Source organism: Aphelocoma coerulescens, chromosome 3 (genome assembly GCF_041296385.1).
Source record: "Aphelocoma coerulescens isolate FSJ_1873_10779 chromosome 3, UR_Acoe_1.0, whole genome shotgun sequence".
Taxonomy (NCBI): domain Eukaryota; kingdom Metazoa; phylum Chordata; class Aves; order Passeriformes; family Corvidae; genus Aphelocoma; species Aphelocoma coerulescens.
This window is the reverse complement of record NC_091016.1, coordinates 50,557,035-50,580,937: the sequence shown is the minus strand read 5'-3', so window position 1 is coordinate 50,580,937 and position 23,903 is coordinate 50,557,035. Positions and strand designations below refer to the sequence as shown.

The 23,903-nt window shown below is 41.5% G+C and overlaps 1 protein-coding gene across 1 annotated transcript; it reads right to left on the bottom strand.

Annotated features, from left to right (window-relative positions):
• Window positions 1–273: 273 nt before the first annotated feature.
• On the bottom strand, window positions 274–22,726 carry C3H1orf198 (chromosome 3 C1orf198 homolog). Its single transcript, XM_069010238.1, has 4 exons — window positions 22,288–22,726; window positions 14,789–14,839; window positions 4,837–5,388; window positions 274–2,909 (listed from the first exon to the last, which is right to left on the bottom strand). The coding sequence occupies exons 1-4, from the start codon at window positions 22,633–22,635 to the stop codon at window positions 2,853–2,855; spliced, it is 1,008 nt and encodes a 335-aa protein (XP_068866339.1). The 5' UTR covers window positions 22,636–22,726; the 3' UTR covers window positions 274–2,852.
• Between the last annotated feature and the right edge of the window lie 1,177 nt (window positions 22,727–23,903).

Here is a 23,903-nt window from a genome sequence, read left to right as displayed (position 1 = left end):
TGTGGTGTTTAATTGACAGCTGGGGCTAAACCACAACATACAGTTTTCAAATTGCTCCTGCAGTAATGATCCAGATACTGCTTTGGATTACTGGGAGATACTACTGGGAGAGTGTATGTGTTAGGTTTAAGTCTATTACAGTGAAGTACAAATAGGTTTTAGTCTTTTCCAAATGTCATCCTGTCCCCGGTTGTCAGATGAAATGATAAAGCAAGGATACTTCCCCAAAGAGATTCACTTAAAGGCTTGAAAAAACAGCTGAAGCGTGTTGATTTTTTTTTTTTTTTCTGATCTAAAAAATTAGTTTTCTAAATTCTGGGTCAAATCATTCTTGGCTGTCTCTCAGGCAGATTCAAGATACCCCAAACAATTCCAGTGACACTGAGGAAAGCAGAGTATTAAGGACAACACACAAAGCAGCACAAAAACCTTGACAGTTCTATTTAAAGTGACTTTATTAAAACATTGTTAATATAAAATGTGACCAAATACAATTTTTTTTTGGTAAGAATGTTTAATAAAAACATATTCAAGAAAGAAGGAGCATCAACTCTTGTCAAAGCACAGGAAAAATCTACCAGGATAAGTAAAAAGTTCTGCAGCATGTTCTACCAGCTGGTCCCAATGTGTATTAGGGTTGAGTTAGCCGATGGAAGAGACAGGCAGCCCAGGTTCTTCCCTAAGAAGCTTTAAGGTATTACCAGAGATTTGAAGTAATGCTCCTCAACAGTAGGAGACTTTGTTTTCAGATCTCCCCAAATCAGAGTAAGATTAGAATGTGCATCTTCATTTTGGATTTACAACTTTTCAGCAGCTGAATATACAGAAAATCAGATTCACTGGTAACTGTAAACCCCAAGATTAACATTTGTTAGCTCTAAAAGGAAGGTGCAAGTCAATACTAATGATACACCTAAAGAATTTGTGCTAAAGTTGTTGTAAGCTGTATTAATTCTGGATGCTTGCAGCAAAGGCTACAAAAGAAAAAACAGCGGTGAAGTCCCGGATGGTAACAACAAATATTTTCTGAACTGCTGAATGCAGAGATAATATCCACGAATTACAGGAGTTTGAACATCTCAGGAAGAATGTAAAGAAGCTTTCAGAAGCCTATAAATAAGAGTATGCTATGCAATGACTTCTACTCTGTGGCAATCTTAGCCTTTAGCTAAGGAACCTTTGAAGAAAACACTAGAAAAAGTGGAGGTTTTTGCCTTGGTGGTTCTTTTTTTTTTTTTCTTTCCTTTTTTTTTTTGGTGGGGTGGGGGGGGCAAGAAATTGGGGGGATATGCTTACAGCATCTTCCTTGTCCAACAAGTAAATTTTAATGCTCTATCAGCATACTCCGCTTGTTCAGAGCAAGCAGCACACCAATTAGAGGTAAGGATTCTTCCAGGACATTGCAAACTCTTCCTGTAACAAGCAGAAAAAATCCTGCTGCATCCAATTCTGCACATTTAACTGCCCCTGGCACTGAACCAAATGTCAAGTGCTAATCCATGAGAAGCCTAGCACAACTATGGCTTAGGAGATGGTGACCTTCTTACAGCCTTGGCTGGGACCCATTAGAGCCCTGTGTTTTGCCTTCTACCCCAAACAAATGCTATGGGACTATTGCTGAGGTAAAGGGAAAAGTCAAACCTTTGGCATTGGAGCAGACCAGTCACTGGCTGTGCGTAGGGGAATTAAGGCTTCAAGGTGAGGTAAACACAGTGAGAATCAGTGTGTAAATCATGCTGCATTTCAGAGACAACAGATCCAAACGACAGCTACTCTTGTTCTCTATATTTTAAACACCAAAGATCATTCAGAAGCAGAACTGGAAGCAAGACTGCCAAGGGCCACCTTGAGACGCCTCTCTGCACCTTAGGAATAAATGTAACCCAGATGTTGAACACTAAAGAGGATGTACCCACAAGGAGGAAAAAGCACCAAAGTTGATGAGTCCTTGAGACAATAAGCTGCTTAAAAAACAAAAAAGCCTCACACTGCTATGACCTCCCATAAACATAGTGGTTTACTGACACAAAGGTAATCTACACTCCAGAAATTCTCAGTGCTGTAGTTCCAGCACTAGTGTTATGAAGAGTTATGCTCTAGTAACGAGGCAGTGAAATTGTGTTCCCTGAAGAACTTCTCCAATTCATTAGGTGTTGTCCCATTCCCCTCTATCCACCTCCAAGTCTTCAATCCAAAGACCAGAAACACCAGTTCCCCAGATCATTTTCCTAACACTCTGAAGTTATTTTAGCAGATTTGTAGGGTACAAACACAGTGCTTTTTTGGATCCATCATTTTGGCAATGCCTTTGCCTTCTTCAGAAGAAAAATGTTTTCAGTAAGTGGTACAAAAGATACTTTCAAACTAAACAAAATCTACAAATCAATGCAATTCTGGATGCTTGCTTTTCATACTGTTTTTGCTAGCTATCTGAAGTATGGAATGGTTTTCTTACTTGGAACCACTGCACGTGCAACACTATTTCTTACAAGCCATGCTAGCAAGCTTTCAACTCAAAACAGCAATCGGGTCCTGTAGGTTCCATTTCTAGGATACAGAGACTCTCATTTATATTTCTTTAACATGTGTACAGTAACCTCTCTCATCCTCTCAATACAGTAGCTACTAAAAATTTTAACAGATATTAAAAAAATATCCAAATTAAACCACACTTCTATCACTGTTTAAAAAACAAAAACGCATACGGTATTACAAAAGTTTATACAAAGGCAACATTTAAGAGTTTGAAAGTTACTTCTAGAAAAAGACACAAATGCTAGTAAATTAACATACAAGGAGAAAGGTATTCCACTCCTTCCCCAAAATTGGTTTGATCTGTTTTGAAGTATCTTTTACCAGTTGTCTAGAAAATCAAAGCCAGTCTTCAAGATAACATTGCTTGTACTAGTCTGCAAGGTAAAAAAAAAAAAAAAAAAAGAAATAAGATGTAGTTGTTAATTATGTAATTTGGTATTACAAACTCAGTGCTTGACTGCCTATCTACAAAAAAAAGCTTAAAATGTTGCCTGCCAATATTTCAAGGTCTTCTCCATGCCCTAGGATACCTAAGTACCTACACCATAAAATGCAAGACATGACATGGAAAAATACAGTGCCCAAAAAGGCAATTACAGATAAAAATACAATTATTCTAGTGGTCTACAGGCAAAATGTTATTTTTTTTCCTCATGGAAAAAATTCATAAAGATCAATTTTTTAGACTACAGTAGGAATTGCAGAGAATGAAACAAACACAGAAGGCAAGCATCACTAATTCAATGGATTGTCTGTTGCAATTAGAGCCAGTTGTTTCCAGAAAACTACACAGATTAAACTTTGATGACAAGTTATTTACTATGCTATCAAGAACATGCTCACTCCTGCCAGTGTTAGCCGTGACATTTAAGGTGATTTTAGTGTTCAGGAAGAGTATTCAAGAGGCACAGCTGAGTCTCTGGATTCTCTTCCTAAGAGCATGGCTTCCCAGACCAGGGAAGATAATCCAGAAAAGAAGAAAGGAAGAAAATTATTATCATACATAAAATTCTCTGCTACTCTGTTCACATTTTGACATGGGAGGGTTGTTTCTCCACAGAGAGAAAAACCAGGCTTTTCAAACTATTTCACTTATCTTGAAAACGTTCACAGAGGAATTAAAACTGCTAATTTGTAAGAAAACATGATAAAGCCTTTAACTTTAAAATTAAAAGATTACCATGTTCACGATCTGTAGCTAGACAGCTCAGGAAGCATTATCCCTCAGCTTCAGAAAATGGTAACTAAACACAGGGCTTCAAATACTGGAGTGGCTTAAGTATTGTTCTCTCCTAAGTGCTGCCACTTACTGCTCTTGCAACTAGTTACCTCACCCTGCATCTTTCTGACTTTACATCATCTTGTTTGGAATTCAAACAATCACAGTTGGGAAACTACAGTAGAGAAAAAGCTGTGTGATGTGCTGAAGGTGTACAGTAATATGTCAGGCTATTGTCAAAGTGATGCCACAGATTTCAAGCAGAACTGCACAGCTCTGCTTGAAGTACCACTCCTCTACTTCTCAGTTTTCAAGCTTTTGATCTCTTTCTTTTTTTCCCCTCACTATATCATATCCTGCTGTTCCCTTTCTTTTCTCACAGATCAGCATCTGCTTTTTAAAATAGCTTCAATTGGCGATTGAGCTGCTTAAGGTTATTTTTTGTTGTTGGGTTGTTTGGGTTTTTTCATAAAAAAAAAAAAACCACTAAGAAGGCTAATTCTGGAAGCTCATTCTATTTCTATTCTGGACTTTAAGAGAAAACACATTTGAAAGCAGCCCAGCTGCCTGGGACAAAGCACTGGGAAGTGGCTGTCAGGCTACTGCTTAGAACAGCTGAGGAAGTAGTTCACCATTCACCACTATGCTCTGTGTACCAATAAAGTATCCTAGACCCTAGCTCACCTACTTTTCAAGTTAAAAAGCTTATCATTTCCATTAAGTGTTTTGCTTTTTCAAAAAAAAAACCCCAAAACCCCACAACCTCTTTTATGTGATACAGCAATTTGCCAGGCAGCTTGCTGTCAATTAGCTACTTGGTGCCTTGTCAGCATTTCTGGTGTTGTATTTAAATTATGCCTTTATCCTATGCGTTAAAAAGCACTTAATTGAAGTTAACATGTTAAACAGACTGTTACATAACAGGTTAAATAGACTTCTTCACATTTGAAAGATAAAAAGCCATCAAGCTTAGCTATGGCTTAGTGCTTTATGGAGTCTCTAAACTTCCAGAGTGGCCCTGTCAGATGTTAATGTGTTCTACAGTTTTTAAATATAAGGACAGGGGGTATAGCAGTACTTACCTGTCCAGGCATTTGTGGGTCTGTAAGTATACTACCATCAGTATCTTCTTTGTTTGTCCTAGAAGATGCCAGATCCTGTGGTGGATCAGGAAGAAAGAAGTCATCTAGAGAACTAGTAGGGAGTTGAGTAGGTCGAGGTTTCTCCCATTCGAGAGATACAGAAGGTGGGCTGGGGGCAGCAGACTTCTCTGGTTTGGTTATGCTGGGCTTCTCAGCTTTGGTCATCTCCTTGGGAGCAGACTCTTGTCTGTAAAAAGAGGGAAGGGGCTTCTCTCCTTTCTCCATGGACTTGATCTGGCTGGGGGTCAGGGACTGGAACTCAGACTTGTCTCCTTCAAACTTCGAGCGTTCTGCATTTATCTTCCAGAAAGACGACTCCTCTTCTTTTCTGGACGCTATCAACCCATCAGAGCCAGGGGTCTTATTGGCCTGAGAAGATTTAGGGACTTGGATGCCAGGTGCTGCTTTAACAAGCTGCCTCTGTTCGTTCTGCAGCTGGGCACCACCTTGCTCTTGTATGGAGAGAGATGCAACGCTGAACTCCATCTGACTCTGTTCAGGGACAGAAAAACAGTATTTCAAAGCCCTTCACATGATACAGTTTTGACTTTCTGACCCTGGTGCATATAGGTAACACCTCTGCCCACTGCGAGACTGCTCTCAGACAACAGATACCACAGCAAAGCTGACTTATTTTCTCCATAAATGTCTGTCTTTGTAGTTTCATAAAAATAATGATTTTTGAAAGTCTGAACTGCAAGCAAACATAAAAGTCCCAGACCTGCTGCAGAGGAGTCAGAGAAAGCAATTGTATTGGAGTTACTCAGTGCCATCTAAGGTAGCAGTGCACAGCATGCACAGCACTGAAACATTAGAATAGTGGCACTAAAACATTACAACAGCTGCAGATGCATTTTGAAAGTCAGAGATGCTTTACATGAAAATTTTAAGCAAAAAAGGCTTTAGAGTGTAGTTCAAAAGGCAATCTTCCATTACAGTCTTTGAAATAGTTCGCTACAATTCCATCTATTTCCAAGATAAAGGATCAGATGTAATGGGTATGTGTGGGTAAGTAATTTTATAATTCTAAAGCCCCTCTGAAGGAAGAGAAACAACTCCAGCAGGACCAGTTCTTCACCTATTCCAGAGCCTTGGTTTGTTTTCACTTGCAGTGCAGATAGCGGTACTCATTTCTGAGAGGTAACACTGCACCAAGGAAGCAAGTGACCACAGTTAATGCACAAAAAGAATCTTCCAAGTCACAGAAAAGTGAACATGGACTTCAAGATGTCCATTTTACTTACCACCAGTAAAATGATTCTCAACTAGCTAGACACTCTTCAGGCTAATAAAAGTTAAGCCTTATTTTACTCTGAGAAACATGTTAAGTGGATGTGCCAGGAAAGAACAACCTAATGCCTAGGCTTGTGTTTGTAAAAAGGAAAAAATAATGCAAGGGAAAAAAACTGCATTTACTGTTAAAGCTATGCTGTTGCCATCATGGGCCTGATTTGGTTTGAAAAAACTCAGAGGACTTGGTAGCTTTTGCTACAAATGGTTAAAAGATACTTCGGAAGTTCATTACAAATTTGTGATGTTTTCATTCTACTTTTGTGATGTTTTCATTCTACTTCATTGCTCAGCCTTTCCTGAACAAAACTGCAATACCATCTATGGGCTTCAGTCTAAAACAAGTCCTAGTTGCATATCATTTTCACTTAAGTGTTTGATCTTGAGTCCTTCATTATTGTGCATGTTGAGTTCAAAGGGACTCTAGATCTAGCAGGACTCACATGCCTACCAGTTAATATTCAGATATCTCTTATCAAAGAACAACTGTTAACCCAGCAACTGATTATTTATAAAACAATTTTTGTTAAACAGTCAGCAGCTGACTACACATAATTTGATTCATGGACTTAGATCTGACCTTTCTAAAGAATTAGATGCATCATTTTTCCAAGATTGTAGGCAAGAAAGCACCAAGTTCTGTGTTTTCCTGAAGGATATACTGTGCTATCAAAAGATCCAAAACATAAACAAACTGCAAGTAATTATAGGTCAGCTAAAATAAGGTGAGTACAAGGATACACTCAAGTTTTACCAAACTACTCAACACCCCACCCTGCCTTGCAAAAAACTACAACGAAAAACCTAAGTGCTTTATTTTTTTTAAACAAGTCATGACGTAAAATTAAGAGCAGGACATTTATCCGTGATAAATTTTGTATAAAAAAACCATAGATGCTATGGTGCTGAGGATTATTTACAGTGACTGCCATTCCCTATATTAAAATACAGGGATTTATTTCCCTAAGCTCATTTGGCAGAACTACTGAATAGTGATTTACCACCCTGAAGTTAAGATGCTTTAAGACTTTAGAACTGATAAAATCCCAGCTTAAAAAACCCACAACACAATATAAAATAGACCTGCAATTCCCCAGTAGCCAAGAGAAAAAATAAAAGACAGATTTAAAAAATTAAAGGCAGGCTAAAAAAAAAAAAACATCTTGGAAGACTTAAGTCATGTAAAACTTGTCATGTAGGAATTAAAAGAGTGCTACTTTTTGTCCTTCAGCAGTCTGCTGTCTTCTGAATAACCTGTCCCAGGGCAAACACTGAGGATGACAGCAGCTAAAGGCCACCACAGCAGCAGTCACTTTCAGTAGAATGACTCCTTCACCCCCCAGCCCAAAGGAGAAGGAAGATCAGTGCCCAGAGTGCAGAGCAGCCATCACAACCCCCAGGTCCACCAGGATAGTGCTAGAAATAAAATCCAGGAAAAACACCAATGGAAGGGAAGCATGTTAGAACAAAAATTGTCTGTTAGAACCAAAATTAGAAAAAGTAAACCAAAGAGATGGGTCTGCATTTCAACAGCAGCCAAATAGACAAGCAAAGCCAGGCCTTCTGAGAAGTTCTTAGGCTGGGGAGCTAAAGTCACTGACTGTGCTGATATTTTATGTTCTTTTTTATGGGTCAAAATATCAACTCAGAGATGTGGTTTGGAAGTGGCACATCACTCCTAGTGTAGAGAAGAGCGTGGCACTGCAGCAGCACTTCAGGCAGTTGTACCTTTCCAGCCTGCTTGTGAATGCATGCTCTGGAGAGGATGTCCTCTTTGCCCTTTTGTACAGAGACCACGGGGTGTACCCATTTCAGAAGACAGCACCACCTGACATTTGATATTGCGTATTTGTGTCACTGTATGCTTTGGAGATCAAACAGTTCATAGCCTGACACGGAATAATCCAAATGAAAATACTTCTTCAGGAGTTTTCATTCTCCCACAAGGAAGGCAAAGAAGACAAGACTACCCCGACAGGTTCTGAAAGCACTGTGTCTCAGCGTGATGTAAATACAGCTCTAAGAGGTCAGACGGATAATTCTGCTCCTAGCATTTAACTCCAGAAGCCAAGAACTTCTGTGGACCAGTCACAAGATATTCTGTTTTCCCTGAGATATATAATGCTTCTATTTGACTTTTGAGGTTATTTAACACATCTAAACCCCTAAGAAATGTAACTGACGAAAGAAAATGATTAATAGGCAGTATCTTTCCAGTCAAAAAATTGGCAATAAAACACCCTCCCCCGCATGGAAAAAACAAACCAAACAACAGAGCAGCAGCCTAAGTAGGAAGATAACTTCACAGAGATGGAAAAGGCCCATGTGTGAAACACCCTATGCTGACATCTAAGTAATGAGTAGTACTGTACACTCTAATGAGTCACTAGACACTACAAATGTGATTTTAATTAGAGTTCTGCTCTCAATTTCTTACATCAGATTGCAAACTGGCAATTGGTTGCGTCAGCAGGAGAAGGAAGGAAATGATATTTAAAAGACAGTAACCTCCTCCTCCTCCCAAAAAAATGTCCTTTTCCTTTAGGTTTGCCAGCCATGAGAATATTTTGATGCACATCTCTCCTGGCCCCAGCCAAATGTAGGGTAGCAGCTCACCTGTAAAGGTTTGCCTTCCCCAGGCTGGGGCAGAGTTGCTGTGAGCTGCACCTGCACCTGCACATGCAGTGCTCAGCAGCAGAGAACAGCACTCGTAGCACTCTACCAGCTGCCACCTTGGGGAGGCAAACACTGAACAGTGGGATGTGATTTCATGATCAAAAGTAAATAGTCTTTTAGGCACAGTTTGGGATTCTAGAGAGAGGGTTTCAGTCCCCCGCTGCTTTCATTGATTCTGCATTACTTTACATGAGCTGCAGTTTCTGTACGTATAATTCCCCATCTGAGGAATAAAATAAAAATATTTTCTTCTTCCTACCATCTGTCCAAATGATATTCTGGGAATTGTTCAGCCCAGAAAGTCTTAAGAGTTTACAGACAGACTAGACAAGTCCCAACTGTAATTCCTAGAAATCATTGGAATTCAAATAGACACTATTAACAGCAGTAGTATTTTCAAGATATTGCATGAGCAAGTCTTTCTCAACACATTAAGAGAGAGGTGGGAGAGAGTGCACGTGAAAGCATGCACAAAATAGTATTTTGAGGCAGAGCAAACCTAGAAGTCTGTGTTCTTTTCAGTCTTATCCCTCTGGTCCCAAACCACTGCAAGGGTTCAAATAAAGGATGCCCTGTCTTGATCATTTTTCTGTATCATAAATATAAATAATATTATAAATTGCAGGTTTTAGGAGGTTGCATGTCCATCTTTCCTTAAAAAGATCTTATGAAGGTATTCAGAAATGTTGTTTACTGGATTAAAAAATTTAGACCAAACTTCAGTCTCAAGGCAGCAGTAATCCACTGAATCCTAACAGTGGCTGTATATACTCATGGGAAACAACGTTTGCTGAAAGAGAGGCACCCGACACTGAGAATGCCACGACTTAATATTCCTGTAGGACATTGGGTCTCAGTTCATAAGTATATATTAAAAACAAGATGACCACAAAGAACCCAGGAACTTTTTAAGCATCTTATTCACTCATCAGGAATGTGTAGTATTTTACTGAACAGTCACGCAAATACAGCCAAAACAAACTGTTTTGCTTGGCAGGCTGAAAAATCCAAATTGTTGAGACAAAGACTACAGAAACACTGTCAAAAGCAACTTGTTTTAAGCACAGCCTGATAAATGCAGAGGTAAGAAAGCCAACTTTAAAGGATTTAGAAGATGATTTTGCTTTGCTGAATGGACAAAACCAAAATAAATATAGGGCCCAAAGTAGCTGCAGTTTTTGCTTTGTTTCCTGTGCACACCGTGAGTGTTTTCAGGATCTTTTCAGAGTCAGAAAGAAATCCTGAGGTCAGCAAATTGCAAGGGCAAAAAATAGAGCAAAGCACTCAAAAACCAATCTAAGTAATTTTAGTCCATACAGAAAGACAATGCCAAAGTTATATAGCACGGAGCTTTGGAGGAAATTCCATTATATATTCTGGTGATATGAACTCAATCAAGTCTGCCACTGTTCCTGGCTAGCTTGAGCAAGCTCATACTGACAGTGCCTAGTTTTATGCTCAAAACCAGCAAAGATTGATGCAGGTAACTGAATCCTTACATTTGGCCATACAGAATAAAATAAACCCTGAAGACAGCTTTTATTACCACAAGTTGCATTTGGTGGGGTTTCTTTTGCTCAAGAACTAATAGTCAACAGAAGTTTTACAGCACTGTGTTTTAAACATTTGTAGTCTAAATCAAAAAGGGAAGGCTAATCTCAAAAGCTCAGGGATCCCTCTCCTTCCAAGGAAACATTATCATTTATGTCAGCTTGGTAAAAATAATCACACCAAATTATAGTTTGTAACAATTATAATATCATGCTGCTAAGGAACGAAGGAAGGAAGGAAAATGTTCTCTTCTGCCACCGTTTTCCTATTTAAAACAAAACAAAACACCAATTAGGACTCATACAAAGAAGGATGATGAAGACTGCCTCAATTTTAGATAAAGGAAACGGTTTGTAAACCATGTTTATTATAAGTGGAACATAATTTTTTTCTTCCTAAATCATTGCTGGGATTAGATCACTTCTGTACCAATATAATTAGGGAATTCAGACAGGGAGGCAGCAACCAGATTATTGAAGGGATCGAAGCTTGTCATGTCCTCATTTTGCCTTTTTTTTTTTGGTTTGTTTATTTTAAACACACCGCAGAGACTTCTTTTTGCAACAAATACCTGAGGACCTGTTGAAAATATAAGAGAGCCGGCAACTATTCTACCTGTATCAAGAAAAAGAAATCTTTAGATATGCATGTGTCAACTTCAAGCATCTGGAATAAAGCCTATTTTCATTAATACCATGAATTAGAAGCAGATTGCAATTTATTCCCACGTTGCTCAGTGCATTCCGTGTGTTAGCTCAGGTGGCAGACTGAAATATTTTCTGCCCACTACTAAATTAATTTAAAAATACCCCAAATCTAAAACCCATAAAGTTCTGAGTTCAGGAAGAGTTGCAGAGAAATTTTACTTCCAAGCTCAGGCATGGTTCTTGTTTTCCATTTATATCTTGAGGTCCGTGCCGAATTTCACTGAATTTTTACTTCAAACAAACCAAGAAACCTCAAAGGCTAAACTCAGCCAAAATGTCATCTTTCATCTCACGTAAACCTGAACCCATAAATAGAATGCCCTGGATTCATAAACCTGGCTAGAGCTCCAGTTAAAAATGTAACCCACATTTCAAGACATGTTATGTCCATGATGGCTCCACCCATGAACCAAATCACTCCCTCCAATTCAAACTTTAGCTTTAAAATGTCAGCCCATTTGCAGTGCCAAGAGAACTTGCTGCTTCCCAAGTTTTCCTTCTGAGAAGTGTTATCGTTATCTACTAAAAATATTATTTTAAATGCTGTCTAACAGCTAACTCGGCAATTTACATAGTATTTCTACTTTGTTTGCCATGTTTGAGGATTTAAAAATAAAAAAGTGAGACAAGAAATACTCATCTAACAGCTAAAAATAGTGGAGATATTCATGCAAGTGTTTGTTGTGATATGAACGACTGCAGCCGTATCTCACATTTGTATTTAAAATAAGAATACAGAAAGTTTACTTGTGACGCAAGTGAAGTTATCAAGCCCTTCAACAATGTTCTGCACAAAGTGACAGGAATTCAGTACACTGTTCTCTGGGTAAATTTGACTGCCATGGAAGTAGGGAATCCACTGCACTAGCTACTGAGAGAAAATTTTGTCCATACCTTATCAACTAGAATCCCCATTGGCATCACTGTCACAGCTGACAGGCTTCAGAATACATGCCCTCCCCTCTTCTCTACACTTCTCACTACCCTCCCAGTCTCCCTCATGTTAGTTATAGAAAATACTCATTTTGCTGCTTTATTCTTCTGAGTCTCAGTGTTTAAAAAAAAAAAGCCTATTGGTTTTACTAATTTACATCTGTACTTTCTTCTGCTCTGCAAAATCCGCATTCTCTTCCTTGGGTGAGCCAGAGCACACTCATGCACATTCAGGCAATAACATGCTAAAAACCCAAACCAAACAAAAAACTCTGCATTAAATGGAGATCAGGGAGAAGAATATTGTGGAAAGAATAACCCATCATGGGGAGAGCTCATGGAATGGAAAGAGCCTGACAACCTTAAGCAACAGTGGGAACAGATCTGGCTCACAGGACGTTGAACATGCATTACAACACATCAACCTTCTCAAATAGCTCACTCAGGTTTCCTCACATGGGACCACTTGAGTAAGGCTACCTTTTCCTCAGCTGGTACCTCATTAAAAAATTGCCTTCCAATATTATCTCATAAAAGTACTGGTTAGGGAAGATCAAAGAGTAAGCACAAAGCAAGATCTCCACTTTAGAAAAGGGAGACTCAGCAGTGGAAGCATTTGGTTGAAAGATTGGTACAATATAAGGCACTGGGGAAAAACCAAAAGGAAGAACCCACAGGAACCAACCAACCAATCCACATCTCGTAAAGCCAGACAAAATGGATTCTCTAGACTTATGCTAAAGGAAAAGGTCATGCAACTTTTCAGCCTACAGCTGTGGCACAGCTTTTATTTCTGGTCCACAAGGAGGGAGAGGGGAAAGAGGGAAACACAGCTTGATAAGCCGTGACAATTACTTCTAAAGCAACCTCCCCCCCCCACCACTTCTCTTCAGTGACCACATGAACGTTCCCATATCATTCTGTGCTCCTCGATTCATTGCAGTAAAGGATGAAACTAGTGCATTCATCCACTCTGGTCCCTCATTTGGAGACACCAGGAGGACAGTAGAAATACCCTTCATCAGCAAGTGATAAACCACAAGCTGAGTTTAAAAACACTTCAGTAGACATGCAAGCATTAAAAAGAAAAGAGGACTATCAATTAAAGGGAAAATCCATTCAAGTGCAGATGTATTTCATCATGGATCAGTCGTCAGTCCATTACATGAAGCATTATCTCTAGGAAGTTCAAGTATTCAGAACTTACAAAATCTTATCAAGACAGAGCTTAAAAATATGATTACAGCTGCCACATTTCCAATCAAGTTTTGGGTTTGGACCGACAAGGGAGGGAGAGACAACACTGCTGTCTCCAACATATTATTTATTTCACCTTACTGTCAATGAGGTCAACACTTTTCTCACAATTTTTCCTTTCTTGGCAGCTTCACCCAATTATTTCCACGTTAAAAACCTCTTCAATATTATATTAAAACCCAGTGGCTGCTTCTTCTAAGGGTCCTGAAAGACAGGAGGGCTTGCCTGAGTGACCAGGCTTCCACTGCAGGAAATCCTCCACTGGTTCCTGAACCATCACAGCTTTTAATGGACTTTTAAGGCAAGTGAAGGCTGGCACTGGTTTCTCTTAAACCACAGCACTGCAGGCAGACCTAGGAGTCACATCAAGTTATAGGTTAATCAGCTTCTGCAAAGCACAGATGGGGTGCAGCTACAGGCAGTGACCTTGAGCAGGGAGGCCTAAGTCTTGGGTCAACTGGATTAATTTAGTATTCACTGGCATTTCCAAATAATTACTCTGCATTAGGCTAAGATTATATTCATAAGGTCGTACATGATTATCTACATAGTTCAAGGGCAAAAAAAAATAAAAAGAAAGAAATAGGGAACAGGGCAGTAGCAGCTTTCTGTGGTAGATAAAAGCAGAAAAAAGTCTGAAATGTGTGATTAAATTAACCTGCCTGCCATACCCAGTTGAGAAAGACAATGGAGCTGTGATTTTGCTCCCAGAATTTCTTCAACAAGAACAACTAAACTTGATTTCCCACCACACATATGGCACAACTATGTTTCCTCACATGGCAGGTTCAGAAAGATGAAGAACTCTGGCTCTGTGTTAGCCATATGAGAATCCCATCATAAATAATGCTTTAACAAAATACCAGAGGTAAAGTGAGGTGTAAAAGAAAACCCCAAACCAACCCACCACAGAAAAACATGTAATGTTTTTAAGAAGCCTTTTGGAGAGGAAATAACATAACGCTTCTAGCACAGCCTCAGGTTAACACGTTTCACTACATTTGTCCTAAGACAACATTCTAGTTCATAATAAAAAGATGAAGTACTAGACAGGCTTTCAGAAAGAATCCAATGAAGCTACTAGATACCTACACCTTTCTCACACCATTTTCTAGCTACTTTACTCCTGACTTCAAAAGTGAAATGCAGCTATTTTTACAGAGTATCTGAGACATTGGTCTTACTAAACATGGAAAGTTGATTAAAAAGTTTGCAACAAAAAATCAAATAATTTGTAATGAATTGGTTTTATACCTGCACTCCAAGCCAGAACATTAGTTCTTGAAGTACAGTTTGTGTTTCTGCTGATGTAAATCAAAGCATACCAGTCCTGTTTCATTTCCAGGATGGTCACTTTGTACAGCTTTCATAGAATAAAGGTGACATTAATCTATCAAGTATCAAAATGAACACAATAAATGCAGAAGGAACAGTATAAAATGACAAACCAACATTTTAAAAAATTGCTGTTTATTTACCTTTGTTTCCCAGGAGAACGGAGCTGAGTGTTCATCTTGCCAAGTTATGTCCTGAAATAAAATTCAAGAATGATTAAAAGTCAGAAGAGCAGCTTCATCTTCTCAGAAACATCACACAGATGACATTATGTTACACTGCTGGAACTGTAACAACCACTGCTACAGAACTGACTAAAAAGTGAAAGCACTACTTAAAGATGGCACTGATTACATTTCAAGACTGACTGAAAGCAATTTCTCTGAGGGGAAGGTTATCAATACTATACCAATTTAATCTACAAAATACATGAAGGTTTAACCTGGTCTAAATCTCCTGAAATGGTTTCTCCACAAATACCTTTAAAATGTATTATATTTCCAGTTTTCTACCAGGCATTTCTTTGGTAGCCACTAGCAACACACAGGGACAGAAACAACAAAAGGAGAAGGGGCTTCAGGGAAATAAAGTCCCATTTCCTCCCTTTGGCAGACCAAAGAGCACATCCACAACCAGGCAGTCATGGCTCAGTGCAACAGCTGCGTGGCCATCGGGCCAAGCCACAGCTGGATCCAGCCCCAAGAGGACACATCATTGCACCATGCCAGTGACAGCCACTCTGAAATACATGGTCAGTGGTGTTGGAGGAGCCACACGGCATCCACAGCACAAAATCCCCATCCGAAATCCATTCTTTTAAGAAGATCCATTTCTGAAAATAATCCCAAACTGAGAAATTTAAACAATCTCCTCATACATGGCATGCCCTCCAGAAATACATATGACCTGCACTGAAAAAGAAAGGGTGAAATATAATTTGAAAAATGGTTGTTGTTCATATTTATTGAAGAATTACAACAAAATGATTGCATTTCTATTCCTTGTCGGGGCTGGGACTCATTGGTACATTGGATGGTCTCACAGGTAGAGGTAGTGAGCTGCACCCTCCATACTGAGCACATCACTGCTTGTGGACGCCGCAGCACTCCAGGGAAGGAACAGGAGGTGGAACACTGTATGGAAAGGGAAAGGCCAGGAGTAACCACGCAGGACTTTCCCACTCCTGCTGTTCAGGGAATAACAGAACTCGACCATGTTTTAATACAACACAGGAACCCCACATTTCACTATGGCTGCTCTTTTCCTCTTATTTCTGATCTCTGCCTTTCTAGGAATATCTTTCTCACACATCTGATAACATTCTCCTGATCTGCCATCTCGTATTTCACCGTAGGCAGATTTTCATGGCCGAGAGCTATGAGATCATGATTAGAAGTGTCTAAAACCATCTCCTGAACATAAAAACATGTCATACTCCAACTATTACTCATCTGTGAAATACAGGGTTTCTAGCAGCAAAGTATTTGTGGTATACATGAGGGTGATCCCATGCTCTTAGAAAGAACTGGGCTGATAGAGCTCATCTAAGAGGAAAGGCCTGGGCTCTGCTCAATCACATTTTGTGGCCAAAAGGAAACTTGGTACAGGAAATTTTTGCCTAGAACACAAATTTAATACCAGGTTCTCTCAATCCAGGAAACAGATACTCAGATATATTAACATTTAAAGGAAAAGAGGGAGTAAAAGTCTGCTTTTTACGATCTATCAGCATTTGCACTGTGGTGTGCTGCTGTCTGCATGGGGACACTACATCACTCAATGTGTGATGCCTCACAGCAGGTGTGTCTAATTATTTCAGACTCCTTCTAGGACAATATCCTTTGCCTCTGAAATGGGAGTTGGCACTTCATTTCGGAAGCATGCATGAGACGGGAATCATGGCCCAGAAGCGAAGAGAGATGGGAGAACCTAACCATTGGAGTGAGTCTCACACACAAGGCAGGATTATAACACTTCTGTCTGCATGGGGTCTGGATAAATCAGGCTTGACTTCAACCACAGCAGTAAAGGACAGAAGTGAAGTCCAGAAAACACTGTTACACTCCTACATGCAGTCACAGCACCTTAAAGCTCCAGATGTGTAGGCATAGCTGTCAGTCGGTTTTATCTAAGGAGTTTAAAGGAAGCTCTGTCTTCTTGCCATTTACAGGACAAGCAAACCAGCTGGGGACCAGTTTTAAACTTGGCAGGGAGCCAAGTTCATCCTCATCCTGGATCCAAGATATACAGTTCCTTATTTTGCTGTATGTGAGGCAAGAGAAGACAGCATGGGGAGGGACACCTCTTCACCCAATGCTCCCTGCACACCCTCAACTCAGCAATCATACCGCTGCTGTGAGTGAGCCCTGATGACAAAAGGCCGACAACAGAGGGATAAAAAAGCAGCATGGGGAAGGCAGAGTGAAGGTATGAAGCTGTCATGCAGCAGGATACATTACTCCCTCCAGGATAGAGCAAGTCAGCCTCCCACTTCACAGAATCTGATGTCTTCTCAACCATCATTGCCCTTGATGGCACTGCAACTTGTAACCTCAACCTCCAGCACAGGCGAGCAAGAAGTTCCCGAAATTAATTAATTTTGGTAACAGTTGTTAGAAGTTCTGGTCAGAAATAGAATCTAAGAAAGTTTCATACATTATAGAAGATGGAAGTAGTAGACACTTGTTAGGCAGCAGTTCCCTAAAAGAAAAGAATTTTTTTTTTTTTAATTTAAAAGGATGGCTCATTGTATCTTGGGCTGCACAGCCCAGCACTCCTCAGACCCAGTAACTCTGAGAAGCTCTGTTCACATTCAAAAGATCTTCCATGGGATATAGCAAAGAATAAAACAGGGTAAGACATGTAGGAGGATACAACCTTCAAGCAATTGATGTCTGTGGTTATTTGAAGAGTACTTGAGGCTAGGATGAAGGAGATAGTTAAAAACTTCCGTCCATTGTAAGGGAAGGGAAGGAAGTTTGTGGCCACCACCTCTTGTGCCCTCACACAGAGGACCAAGTGAGAAGATAGGATACTATTGAACTGTGTTGTTCTATCTAAACTCTTGATTCATGTTTATCACCAACAAAATATGAGAAGTAACTTTGATTTTTTATAGAATAAACAAGTTCTTACATGCCTGAAGAAACTGGGAGCAAAAAATCAAGTATTTCAATAATAACAAAAGTGAATTATGAATGGAAATGCTAGATAAAAAGGCCTCAAGGCTATTTATCATCAACACGGATTAAAAAAAATCCATATCTGATCATCTTTTGTTTTCAGCACACAACAATGCCTTCTTCCAGACAAAAGGCAAATAAATAAACTTTTGTTCACGAGGGTTAAAAAAAGAACCTATTTGTAAGAAATGGGGCCTCATGCAACATATTTCAAAGCGGAAAAAGATGAGTGAGAAAGAGAGGCAAAAATCTGGTCATACACTTCACTTCAACAACCAGCTGCAAAATATATAAAAAAGAATCACAGATTACAGTTGCTGTATGTAGGCAGCTTGCTGCAAAACAACATCTGAATTTCAAAATGGAAGACACTGGTAGAAACGTGTCTGTGTATCTGACATGAGCATTGTTCAGCACAGCTGACAGTAGCTGGGCAAGACACAAACCCACCAATAAATGCATCTCAGAAGTATTATTAGAACAGGACTTGCTGGTTACTGAGATTTTACTGCACTCAAAAGCTGCCTTTCATTTTTGGGTGTTTAAAAAGCACAAGTTTCTAACAGGCCCAACTTAAAAGTTCTTGCTATATTGATTATTTGTTGCTTTAAAGCAATTTTAAGTAGGGAGGTAAAAGGGTTGATCCTCTGCTTGGTGCCAAAGATCTTAAGGCTAAGCAAAACAAATCCCATCTCTGCCTGACGGCAGGTAAGTCAAACTTCCCTATTAAAACACAATGAATGAAGCTAACCAAACTCTCTTACCTGTCTTTCCTCCACATAAAATTTACCACTTCCTAAAGCATATGGCATTTTCTCCAATGAAAAGTTTAGTTATTTCATGTCCAACTCTTTTACTGCTCAAATACTGATTATCCAGTTAAAGAAAAAAGAATTTAAAAAATAAGGAAAAATCAGACCTTGATTCCATGTGTATGTCACATTTTTATGGATAAAGAGGGACAGTATTAAGAGAACAGTGAGAACTTGCTGTAAACTGAATATCTGAACTATCTTTCAACTGAACCAAAGAGAACCCAGTGGCATGAAGTGACACCAAATCAGGTGCATTAGCGAAGGCTGGCCACTACAGTGGGCAAAGGGTGGTAGCCTGTCACATACTGCTGGTTTTCCACCTATTCCACTCAGGTTTATGCCATATTTCAAAAATAATCCATCTATATTACATTCATGTTCAATCTCAGCTTGTATTTCCAGATTTCTCTCTGCTCAGTTAACTTTCATTTCTACCACTATGGCCCTTAGAATAAAGAAATTGTAAATGGAGAAATGCCAGCAACTGGAGGCTTGTTAGAAAGAGGAAGGTCTGTTGCAGCATCCAAAAGCCCTTGATCAGGAGGCCTGGGCTGTCTAGACACAGAAAATTATGGTGAAGCAACCAATAGTCTACTGGTGCTGGGCTTATGTGCACTGATAGCAAGTCAATCTTCAGTAAACAGGACAAAACTTATTTCATGGGTGTGTGAAATGACCCTGTTACCCTAATTCTCTTTCAAAATTGTGTTCACAGTGCCTGCAGAGCTTCTGCTATTAACTCCATGACTGGTGATACTGCAATAAGGATAAGATGAAAGAGAAGGAGCAGTGGCACTCAGCTGACTCTAGGCATTTGCTAAGAGTCACACATGGTGCTGCAGTGCTCCAGCGTTATAAAATGATTGGATCATGGCTACAGGACGCCACGGTCCTGTTACTGCACGTCTATTTTCTGTAACACCCTTCCCACACAGCCAACATACTCAAAGGTGTTTTGAAAATGTAAGTGATGTTTATAGTTTGAGAACTATAAACTGGGCTATGAGTTCAGGAGATAAATTTGGTTTTAGAAGTGATATACGAGAAATGGCGGGGGCAAGAAACAAAGAAGCAACTGTCCAGAGATACAAGACCTATATATATATATATATATATCCTCTGGACCACCTTAACATAATGGTCAAATGCATGAAAACGGGACTGAAATAGTGAGAGGCCTGGACCAGTAAATCAGTATCTTCAGTATTCATCCTTGGTTTGCTTTCTACCAAGTCCTCCAGAGAACATGAGGTGAAAGAGATCAAATTTGCATGCTTAAGCAAGCACAGGTAGATCACTACAGATTTCAACATCAGTTAACAGGGAAGATGAGCTGTGGCTGGAAACATGAAACCTTTGGAGCAGGTGTATCAGCAAGAACATCATCAGACCAAAACATTCTCACTGAAAGCGCTGCAACGTCCACAAGTGATTCTGAGACGTGCCGGCTACCCTCCGTTTCCTTGCCTTAGGATACCACACATCAATAGACAGGGAGAGCAGCCAGGACCGATCTAATTGCCCTGAGAGAGGGCTGGGTGACCATGGTGCGTGCAGCAGCTGAGTCTCACAAAGCCAGCAGGGGCACAGCTCCCTGAGCCGTCTGACCAGGAGACAACGAGATAACAGAGTTCTGCAGGCCAAGTGCTTGCAAGCCTGGAAAGTTGAACCAAACTGGCAAGAAACCGGCAGCAGTGGCTCTGCAACAGCAAGACAAGGAGGAACAATTTGTCAGCCAGGGCAAATGTCCAACAATCAGGTTGAATGCCAGCAAGGGAACCAGGGGAGAGGAAGCTATCAAATGAAGAGCCAGGAAAGGCTCCAAGGCTCAATAGTACAGTTGGAAGAACTAAAATGAAAATGGAGAATGCCAAATGAGTGGAATCTCTTTTCTTCAGAGGAACAATTTATATTAACTTCTGCTTAGATGTCAAAGAGAGAGTCAGTTGAGGCAGATGCTTCCAAAATTAAACACTTTGTATCAAGTATATGGATGAACCATGCCTTCTTTGGTTAATGGCTACAGAAACGCTAACATTATGCATACTGTAACTGTATTTGGGGAGAAAAGGGAAAAGAAAACAATTTGCCCAGTTTCAGATGGACTCTAGCTGCTTTGTCAAGCGGGAAATTATTATTTCCATACAGTGCAGCACAACAGCCTACAACATGCTTGCTTTCCTTCCAGATCCACATAATTCAAAGCAGAAAGCACATCAGAACTCTCAGAGACTGGGAAAACTCAACAGATTTATTTTCTACACTCATTAACCTAAATTCTTTCACATCTAATTTCAGATTTAAGTTTCTTCTCAAAGGTTGTTTGCACAACCAAATTTGTTGTCTTGTGTCTTTCTACACCTCTTTTTTGCCGTTACTATCAAATATTTATCCAGAATTTTGGGTATCATGGACTAAAAAAAACTGAGCTACACCCTATGCTCTCTAGCTTTAGATACGATGTGTGTGCAGCACAGCATCACACCTCCCTGACAGGGGAAACACAGGCAGCAGTCTGTCTCCTGGCACAAAGCTGGTCAGGAACCACGATGCCCAATACCAGCGGGCCCCTATGCTTCTTAGAAATCCCATTGCAAGGGATATTGGAGAGGAGGCTAAAAGTAGCACTGCTCTCCTCAAATTGGATTGATGATTCCAAATGCAGAAGCAGATTATTTTTTCTTTTCTGGTAGAAGCCACGTAACTTAATTAACAATAGGTCACTTAAAGTTATTATAGGGACATAGTGAAAGAAAACAGCTCTGTAATCATACGAGAATAAAAGAAGAGAATAGAAATGTAAAAGAATAGAAAACAAAGGGAATCAATACACAGAATAAAAGACACAGTATGTGAAGAGTACTGTCATGTCTCTTCAGGGATTGTTAAGACTTTCCTCTTCAGGGACTCATACTCGGTAACATGACCTACTGCTCCAGACAGGGTACTCGTATACTATGGATTTCCAGAAGGGCTGCCACGCTTCACCATTAGATAGATGGCTCTCAGAAGGTTCAAAATCCATACTTTCTGCCATCTATCTTTCCACTCCCTTGTTTTTCCTGGCATGTGACATGGAACAGGCTGCATTTTTTTAAGGTGTCAAACATGCCAAGAGCTGGAATGTTTTCAGTGTTGTATTTTTAACTGTGTCTAAAACTAGAAACGAAAAGGAAGAGATTTAATTCAGTGTAAACATTCCCTACAGCCCATTTTCAGCAAGGGACTATGTCCAGCGCCAGCCACGGTCATGCTCCGCCGTCGGGGGAACTGAGACCATCCTCTTCTCCAAGTCTCCTTTCCGCAAAATCCACTTCAGCGCTATCGCTGCTGGCGCCTTCCCCGCTTTTACGGTGTGACCCAGTGCCTCTCGCGCGGTGAACATCCCGCCCTCCCGCACAGCCAGGGAGCGGGGGAAAGGAACAAAGCTCATCACCGGGGCAACTCGCCCCGCTGCCGACGGCGCGGAACGCCCGCGGCCCCGGGCAGCCCAGCGCCGGAGGCACCGGCGGGCGGGAGCGGCAGCCCCGCAGCCCGGGGGAGGTCGCGGCCGCCCCGCCCTTGCGGCGGTGCCGGGGATGGGGAGCGGCGCTCACGCCCGGACCCCGCCGGCGCCCCTTCCCCCCGCCCCGCCATGCCCGGTACCTCGTCTCCGAAGCGCACCACCTTCTGCCCGGTGTTGAGGCGCAGGCTGGGGTAGGAGGCGGGCGGCGCGGGCGGGCGGGTGGTGCCGCGGTGCGCGGCGTAGCGGGCCTGGACGTGCGGCTCCACCAGGCACTTGTCGATGATCTCGTCCTGCTGGCGGGGCGGCAGCCGCTCCCACTCGGGCCCGTAGCGCTCGCGGATCCGCTCCTTCTCCGCCATGATCTTGCGCGCCATGGGGCTCAGCGAGGAGAAGTAGCTGAACCGCTTGCGCTCCCGCTCGTCCAGCGGCCGGTTCCCGTTCATCACCGCCGTGCGGGAGGCGGCGATCGCCGCCGCCATGGAGGCCATGGCCACCCCGCCGCCAGCCCCGCACTCGCACGGCGGGAATGGGGATGGAACCGGGAAAAGAACCGCCTCCTCCGCTCCCCTCCTGCCGACACCGCCTCCCCTCGCTCTCTATAAAGCCGGGCGGCCGCCGCCCCGCGCTCCCCGCCCCCCGCACGCCCAGCCCGCGGCAGCCCCTGCCCGCCTCCCCCGTGGCGCCGCCGCCCGCCGCTCCCCGCGGGGGAAGCTGGCCTTTCTCCCACGGCCTCGGGCCGGCGAGGGACGGAGGGAGGCGGGGACGCCGCCTCCCGGCCTTGCTTCGGTCTCGGTACCGTCGATAGCGTGGGGCTGACCGGGCCCCGTGGCTCTCAGGTGCTCCTCCCCGTAGCGCTCGTGTCCCACAGCCCTTGCCCTTCTTTCCCGAGGAGGGAAGCTAGAGTAGTCCCACGCTGCCGGGGCCAGGAGCACCAGGAAAGGACTTGCCTTCTCTGCCCAAGAACCTGCGTTTCCTAACTCCTAAATAAATCGTGCGTGTTTCTTAACACGACAGAAGGTCCAGCAGCTGCTCTCAGAAGAGACAGGATACCTGGCACAGGTTGTTTTGTCCAACTCAACCAGTCCGAGGCTTCTGTGTTAATTTGATAGTAAAGCTGCAGCCTAAGTGTAACAAAGTCCATGCAGTAGGCATTAGTTATATTAGTAAAAGAGATTTCCTACAGGCTGAAAATTACTAGGCTTTCTGGTCTCTTCCTTTGCTGTACAAATGCTCTTTTCCTGTAAAAAGTCCTTATTTTGGCAAAGGATTCACCGAGGTCCCACACGCAAACTTCCAAGAGTCTCCTGGAGTGAGGGAAGTATAGCTCCTTTCCACAAAAAAAAAAAAAAAAAAAAAAAAAAAAAAAAAAAAGCGCAAGCTTCCCTAAGATAGGCAAATATGTCAGAAGATTTATGTGAGACTAAAGGTACTTTGACTTTTGGCCTAGGTAGTTGCAGGGGAATTTTTATTATCTTCAAAATATATTACAAAGTAGCACAAATATTGAGGTTCAGATTAATGGTTTTTCATTGCTTAGCCTATTTTTTTTCCTCATTCTGCTTTCTTTAGTATCATTCTTAATAGATAAATGATTGGGGTTACAACACATTAATGTTCCCATTTAAGAGTTCAAATGGTATCGCTAGACCAGCTGTCTAAGATGACACAGAAGAGGATGGAAAATGATAATTAGATTTCTCCACATACTTGGTTCTTAGGAGGTAATTACAGTTCCCCAAGTCATCACATACCAGCC